This window comes from Dinoponera quadriceps, unplaced genomic scaffold (assembly GCF_001313825.1).
Source record: "Dinoponera quadriceps isolate SergipeBrazil2010 unplaced genomic scaffold, ASM131382v1 scaffold1325, whole genome shotgun sequence".
Taxonomy (NCBI): Eukaryota; Metazoa; Arthropoda; class Insecta; order Hymenoptera; family Formicidae; genus Dinoponera; species Dinoponera quadriceps.
The window spans coordinates 61659-69702 of NW_014555404.1; the positions used below are offsets into that span (position 1 = coordinate 61659).

The 8044-nt window shown below is 42.8% G+C and overlaps 1 protein-coding gene across 1 annotated transcript; it reads right to left on the reverse strand.

The window, feature by feature from the left end:
* Positions 1-911: 911 nt before the first annotated feature.
* LOC106744045 (cilia- and flagella-associated protein 69-like) lies at positions 912-7135 on the reverse strand. The gene is made up of 10 exons (XM_014618438.1): positions 6730-7135; positions 6199-6371; positions 5175-5483; positions 4690-4853; positions 4450-4601; positions 4157-4361; positions 3570-3877; positions 3264-3478; positions 2551-2982; positions 912-1243 (listed from the first exon to the last, which is right to left on the reverse strand). Exons 1-10 carry the CDS (start codon positions 7133-7135, stop codon positions 1061-1063), a joined length of 2547 nt encoding a protein of 848 aa, XP_014473924.1. The 3' UTR covers positions 912-1060.
* Between the last annotated feature and the right edge of the window lie 909 nt (positions 7136-8044).

Sequence of the window (8044 nt, forward strand, 5' to 3'; positions counted from 1 at the left end):
ACCGGTTAACGCTCGTTTCTGTTTAACGTCTAGAGCCCTCCCGAGTAAGCTAGAAATCGCTAACATAACGTTGTTATATATTGATATTTTATGAGGTTTTCAAACGTGTAGTTCTTAATGTTGCATACAACAGTGTGAGAATCGTGTTTAAATGAATATTTGCTTTATTTAGAGGTGAGTAAATATATAAATGAATAATTTTGTAAATTTAAATAAGTCAATTTCTGGTATCCATAAAGAATCTTTCTTGTGAAAAAGTTTCCTTTTATTCGACGTTGGAAATAATATTTATACAATGTGATTTTAACATTTAGGAATATTATATTATCGTTATTGTATTATAACGGATTATTATTACAGTTAAACATTTATAAAATATTATGTCAAAGTGTTTATAAAATCCACGTAATATCAATGTTTCAAAAGATTGATTTAACGTTTCTTGCTTACTTCGGGTTTATTTTCGAAAGGGTTGCGAAAGGGTTGCGTGTACGTAAGTGTCCTTGCATGAACATAATCATATACCATAAAATAGCTGGGCAATGACATTTATTTATTTTTTACACAAATATTTCAAGAACAGGGATCCTGGAGAAACGAGGATGTTGCTCGCGATCGTTAAGTGGAACGCACCTTAGACGAGTACTCGACTCGAATGTTGTCGTTATAGATTCGAATATTGAACGAATACGGCGTCGATTTAGAGACGAAGAGTTTGCGAAATGAGAAAAAAACTCAGGCAGGAGAATGAAAAATTTCAAGATGAGCGGAGAGAACAATGCAGAGCGGAAATGTAAATAAATAACCGTTGCTGCAGGCAGATAAGCTCCTTCCGATTCCGGGATTCTCAATGGAAACATCGAATTTATTTGTTTACATTACGCAATCGTGCCGATTTAGAAGTCCAGTGGAAGATAACGCTCTGTTGACTTGCATTGATAAGGAAGATAACTGTAATATCGCAGCAAGATAAGGCGGTACCTCAAGGACGATCGCGACGACGCGATAGACACTATTTTGACGAGCGTCCCGACGTGCGTGGATCGATTCGCGCGCGGCCTTAACATTCATCCATCGCGAGACTACGTTCGTAAGAATGAGAAGCACCGGAAGCGTAGCGGCCGAGCGAAGAAAAGGTTTCCTCGCAAACCGAGTCCGGGGGTGAGGCAGTGGGTAATTCCCCGACGAGGTCGCGGCCGATCAGATGCGACGTGTCGATCGATTGCCGCTGTCCGAGAATAACCTGAGGAAGAACAATGAACGCATGAACGATGACTGAATATATCCCGAGAATTTCTTTGCTCACGCGGAAGAGACAATTCCTATAAGCGCGTAATGTTCCTAGAACATTACATGAATATTATTTAATATTATAAGTAATATTCCTAATAATATTTTAATATTATATAATATATATAGAGTTGAATATTAAAAAAAAATATATAATATTACAATAACATTAAATTTTTATTTTATTTCTAAAATATTATTAAGAGTGGACACGTAGCCATCTATTAATATTCCAGAAATATTACTTAATATTAAGCAATATTTCGCGCTTATAAGGAATATATCACAAGTTCCTCATATCGCAACATCATATTTATTCAAAGTATATTTTGAATTCTACCAAATTCAGCATTCAATCAAGAATGTTAAATTAAAACAAATTTCAGTTTGCGAATTTAACTTCTCCTCGATAAAATTTATAATATTCTTGAGGAGAGAATGTTCCTCAATAATACTGATTCGGGCACCGATTCAAATTATTAATATAAGGTAATAAGAAAGACAGTACGGTAATTATAGTGCCATTAAGAAACAAAACTTTATCATTGTCTAAATGTCATTGTCATTAAACTGTAATATTTATAATATATATTTAAAATTAAAACGTTCCTCAGTCACATTAGATTATCGACACTTCAGTGATGTCGCAATACAATTGGACACACGAGGATAAGTATACGTAAATATGGAAATGTTAATAATACAGGACAAACAGATAAGGATATATTCATATTCTCATAATATAAACAATAATATATAATCTTACATAAAGATAAAACTTGCTTACATGAAGAAATTCCACATATTTAGATTAAAAATACCATATTTCTTATCCTTGTTATTTTAGAATAATTTTCTTGAGTTGTGAGGAAAAAATATTGGGTAAAAAAAACGATATCTTCAAATTAAGAATAGTATCACTCGAAAAACATCGTCCTGTTTATCCAATATTCTCCCCTCGATTCGTAAAAATTATTCTTAGATGACAAGAATATATTTTTAGTGGAGCTATATAAAATATTTTCGTGTAAGTAAACTTTATTTTCATGTAAAATTATATATATTCTTGCTTATATATAAGAATACGAGTCTTGGTTAATTGCTTCCAAATATCCCAACCGAGTCTTAACGCAGCTGGATGTTCATACGAATATGCTCAGTCGCGGTAACAGAGATATCATTTCTCGTCACCGGGTTCTTTCCACCCCGGTCCCTATTCGCGACCATAGGAACCAAGTTTTCCCTCGCGATATTTTGTACCGTGAAGTTCGCTCCCTCCGCGAACGTCCGATGACATCGCTTGGCGTCGGCGCCGCAAGGGAAACGCAACGCCGCGTTAATTTGCCGCCTTTGCCGGTCTTTCATCCGCAGCATGTACGACCTGTCAGCCGTGCGACGAATGAGGTCCACCTGGTCCAACGCTTCCAGGGTGGGTGCCAATTTGGAATCGCGTATCCTCGCAAACTCCTCCTTCTCCAGGAGTTCCTCCGCGCGCTTGTCAGCTGTTATCAGTTTCCTCTGCTTCTCCTCGATAAACGGGCCCCATGAGCGATGCCATCGCACCATGTTGAAGATCAGCTGAGCGTCCACGCTCATGGGCGTAATGCCGGCTTGCTCCAGGTACTTGGCGACCTCCATCCACATCTGACCGAGCTTCAGCTGCAGGTACACATCGACGCAGCACATTGTTATCTGGCGGCGGATGCAACGTCGGTTAAGTTACGCGAGAGAATTGTTCAACCGCTGCCGAGAACTCGTTAGTTATTTTATCTTTAATGTTTGTTATCCAAATTAAAAATATCTAAACAATCGTCCAGATTAATAAGTAGATCATCTTTATCTTTGTTCAGAACTACGTTATGTTTCAAATTAGTTGTTCAATTTCTAGAACGAGCTGAGCTATTATTTTTCTTATTTTATTTACTCTCCCCCGTTTTCTCGCTTTTCATCGTGTTCTCCTCGATTGAACTTACACGGTCCTTTGTCGGCAGCTCATCAAGAAGGATTTTATAATGCTTCTTCGCGATCTCGTATCTGTCGCCGTCCCTCTCGATGATTTTCACAATGCCGAACACTTTCGGCCGCACCGAACCGATCATATCAACTATAGTGGGACTGGAGTCCGCGGTCAGTTTCAAAACGTTAGTGTCTGTCCACTGCTTGGTGCCCATCTGAGGTAGTTCAAGGTCTAAAATGACAAAAGTCGGTGAAAAGTTTTGCGTTCTTCTGCGACGGAGAAACGCGGAATTTGACGGGGAGGAAATTTCGTGAGATCGAACCTCCTATGGAACCGTCGGCGCGTCTCTTGATGCCGATCCTGTCCTCCTCCTCCCGCCAGACAGCCGCCAGCAAGGACATCAGTCCTGTCTTCTTATCGACACCCCTCCAAGTGCAGAGAAAGGGCCCGCAAAAAGTGCAGTCGCACATGTCGGTTAGCGCGCCGAGATATAAACATTTCACTGGGTAGTCCGACATCTCAGTTATGTCCAGTATGGAGTAAAGTCCTCCGTTTTGCAGGAAAATATGCAGGTTCGATGGACAGCGCGCCACACATTCCCAAAGGTAAGCGCCTGTCGCTAGCAGGAGCCTGTCGAAATAATGTCACGTAAAAAAATTATTTATATAAACTTCACTTAGGGAAAAGGATGATAGGAACTTGTTTTTATTTTTGTTCTTATCGAAATTTTACTTCCTTTAAACTACATTGTCACGAGTCGTATTTTCTAGATATCAAAGATCTAAATATCAAATGTTCCCTTTTATGTCTCGTTTCTTTATAGAATGTGTCGAGCGATCACACACCATTACAGTGTAATATGAAAAATATATTTACGCAAATCGTATTTATCAAACATTGAACCATTACCGTTGATCCACTTGAAAGTCATCCTTTTTTTGATACAGGCATTTCGCAAAGATCTCTGTAATGAGCTGGACGCTCTGTTCACCGTACATCTGTTGAACAGATGTCTGTTTTTTCACGAGACCCTCTAGGGCGATCAGCAGCAACGTTAGAATTCGTTGTCTCCTCATCGTGAGCCTCTGGAAACCCACGATATCGTTGATCAATCCTGCAATCCGAGAAACATCCTCTTATGAGAACTCACTTTTAAGCAATTAAAGTTAGCAACGGTAAATATTTTTTGTGATGTATTTTACTAATTAGCAATGGTATCGCCTCGTGTTTTCGGAAGTCCTGCAGCAGCAGAGCATCGTCCTGCAGAACTAGCTGACAGATCGTCTTTGTTAAGATTGTCGCGAGGTGTTCGTCGAACTTCACATTCAAAACTCGATCAAGTATCGCCAATAATCTACAAACGTTCAAATCCATTCCACTTTTCTCTTCTTCGTTAAAAATCAACGTCTCAATTATAATTTCGATCTTTTTATTCTCTTTACGTAAATGTGCCTTTGCGTTTCACGAATTCTGTCGCTATACGCGGCGCCAACAGCGATAGGATGTACATCGCGTGCTCCAATAGGATCAGCGACGATTTGTCGTTCACTTTGCAGTATTTAACGATCCGCAGGATCACCGGCATGATCATCGCTTTTTGCATCACCTACACGTTTGAGTAATAATTACACCTCTTCGTCACGAAATAATTGAAATTCCATGCTCTAAAAAAAAGAAAAAGGAGAGAAAGAGAGAGAGAGAAATATAGCTACCCATCTTATTTGCTCATATTAATAATTTCAGCTGATAAAGTAGTACCTCGCAGCAAAGCATTTCACCTTCAACAGGCAACTTTTAACAACAACGCCAGCAAAATTCGAATTTAGTCAATGAGACTTATTTAACGAACTAGTTAATGAGATTTATTTGATAATACTAAGTCCTTTGTCCGAGTCTGATACTTTCAATTGACAAAAAAGAAAATTACGAAGACGTAAACGTCGACATGGGCAAGATGCGCGATGATAATTAGCAAGGTCCTCTTGAAGAAGAAATCGTCGTCGCTGTCGGAGAACGTGATGCGTTGCGACCATATGTTAGCGGTGCCAGGCTGGATAGCGCTCAAGAGCTCGACGATGTCCTCCGCGATGCCGCTGCTGACGAGGTCCCACGACGGGAGAGGTGCCACGATTCCGGCGAGGATCAGCGTGGCGATGTCGTTCCTTATCTTCGCGTTAACCGCTCGACATTGGCCGCGGAGTATCTGCCGCCGGAAGGAGTACCTCAAGCCCCTGTGCTGCGTCGAGAAACCCCAAGTTTCATACCCGATAACCCGAATCAAGCAAGAAACGTGTACGCGCACGAGAAAGGAAGAAGTGAACGGGATGTTTCGCGGAGATATTGGGTCATTCGATAAGTTTGCAAAGGTTTCAAAGTCGATACTACTTTCGTATAACTTTGTCCGATAATGTGTCGAACGTTTTTCTTCTCAATGGCTCTGATCATTTTAGAAAAAAAAAAAACGTTATAGATAAAGGTGGGCCTGACTGTGTAGAAATGTCGCCTGAATTGAACTTCGTGAGTATCCAGCCGCGAGGTGATATATTTATTTCCGACATCGCTATTAACTAGTAACGTGACATTCGCTTCTCACGGAGGCTAGATAAATAAGTTAACTGGTTGGATGGTTAATCCGGAAATTCGTAACATTGTAATTATCGTAAATTTATAACACGTGACTAAGAGTATCGGGAAGCAAATTTTCGAAGGACGCGGCGCCAACTCGGAAACGCCAGATCGAACGAGTGGGAAATTTAATCTAGCCCGCACTGACTATTTGTTGACTCAGGCTGGCTAATTATACTTCCATATTTTTCACATTTTTCCGTAGAAATCCGCACGAATTTCTCGAACAACCCGATTAACGAAAACAAACAGTACCACATGGCGCACCGGCGGAGCGCAGGTAAGTCCTTCATCCGGCGTTCCGGCAGCCTCCTCGGCGGCAACACCGATCCCAAGAGACACCACAAGAGGCTCGTTATCAACAGCATGGTATCCCACGGATATTCCGCGCCTTCGATCTCGATGTTCGGCGGCCTGGTGCAGCGCAGCTGCGTCGCGTAAGGCAGGTCCATTCTAATGAGCAGCGTATTCAGTACGCCGGCCTTCAGCATCCTGTAACCTTTATTTAAGAATGAACGTGAAAAAGCCCCGATACGTGCGACGCCGGAAGCGAAGTCCGGCTCGCCAACTAATGCCTTCGCCTCGTCCCGTCCCACGTTATCCGTCGGAATAACATTTGAATAAATTAAGCGCTCGATAGGCGAGCATTCAATATGGTAATCCGCCGTCGCTCGCAAAGTCGCCTCTTGAAAGCGAATGCCGTTACTCGAGAATTGTCCCTTCTTCTTTCTTTCCCCCTTTCTCTCTCTTTTTTCAGATTTTTAGCGAAAAGAAGAAGGCATTCCCGTCTGTCTGAGTCGCTTTGAAAGGACCGCACAACGCCGGTCCTCGATTGTCCGGATTCGGCGACTACTCACAGCAGTGAGGCGAGACCGAGGCGAGCATGCGAGCCAATTCCACGATCTTCGGGTACATCCTCGGCAAGGCCGCCTCCAGCAATTCGGCGACGACGACCGGCAATCTGGAGTTCTCCATGGCACGCCGGCGAAAGTCCAGCTTTACCGCCGCGACGCTCACCGGCCCGGCTCGTCCGATTAACAAACAGTCGAGGGCGTCGCGCACCCGCTGGATCTGCTCTTCCCTCGGCAGGATCGCCAAAAGGTAGCCCAGCAACGTGAAATATTGCTCCATTATGATCAGATCGTCGTCGGAAGATCGCTCCAACAAAGGTGGCCGAGCGCACAACTGCAACATTCGGTCCAGATACGCCCGGTATTCCTCGACTCCTCGAGTCTCCCAAGCGAGAAACTCCAGCACGCTCATCACGGCCGGCAGGTGTTTCAACGGCTGGACGGGTCTTTAAGGAATTAAGCGCTTAGAAGAAAGTCGGGAGCATACGTTTTCAATTGGCTCTTTGGCGTGTTTAAATAAAAGAATTTAGAGAGAGATTTAAGCAAATATATTATTAGTACCCCCCAAATAAATATTTTTCTCTCAGGATATAGTTTAATATCGGATTGATCTTTTGAGGAAGAGCGTGCTTTTCATTTTCTTGTTTTTCATCGCTTAACAGAGTCAAGGAATCTCGACGACCTGTGACTCGAAAGATTTCGGAAGTTCGACGCTCGCAAATCAAAAAAGGATACATAACCCCCGTCGCCGATCTCGCGGAGATAATCGCACAGCAGTTGCGATATTCGTGGGACATGGTCGCTGCTGACGGGATCCGACACGAGTTCTCGCAATTTGTTTATCGTGTAAGCGGCATCTATCCCGCGACACCGATTCACGCAATGCAGCTCGGGACAGTTGCGGATTACACATTTCGGACGAGAGGATTCCTCGCCGAGACGACGACGGCTTTGCTGGCAACGGTCCATTCGCTCCATTCGAAGCAATATTATTCACGGGTATAAAGCGGTCGTCCGCACAAATTACCTCTTAATCGCCGATCTTCCACGGACATTATTTCGTTAGTCGATAATAAATTAACTTCGCGCGGTTCGTCGACTGTATCTTGTTTCGCTCGTGATATTCATGAGCGACGTCATTCCGGTTCTCCGGCTCTCGATAAGCCGGCCATCGGTAAATTGAGGCAACCGGACCGCCCTTGATCGAGGAAAGAGCAAATCGTGCCGAGCCGGCAACACGTGTTGACAATCAATAAGGATCGATGATGATGAAGTCGGCGTCGTGTATGTCATGCCATTCCATTTTGGATTGAAATGTTTA

Bases quoted from the DNA above. Each gene is read 5' to 3' on its own strand.
- LOC106744045 (XM_014618438.1), bottom strand. From the start codon at position 7,135: ATGAGCGTGCTGGAGTTTCTCGCTTGGGAGACTCGAGGAGTCGAGGAA. The intron at 4,602-4,689 runs GTAAAGAGAATA...GAACGTTTGTAG, and splicing joins AAACGCAAAGGCACATTTAC to ATTATTGGCGATACTTGATC. The intron at 3,878-4,156 runs GTAATGGTTCAA...TTATTTCGACAG, and splicing joins GACTTTCAAGTGGATCAACG to GCTCCTGCTAGCGACAGGCG.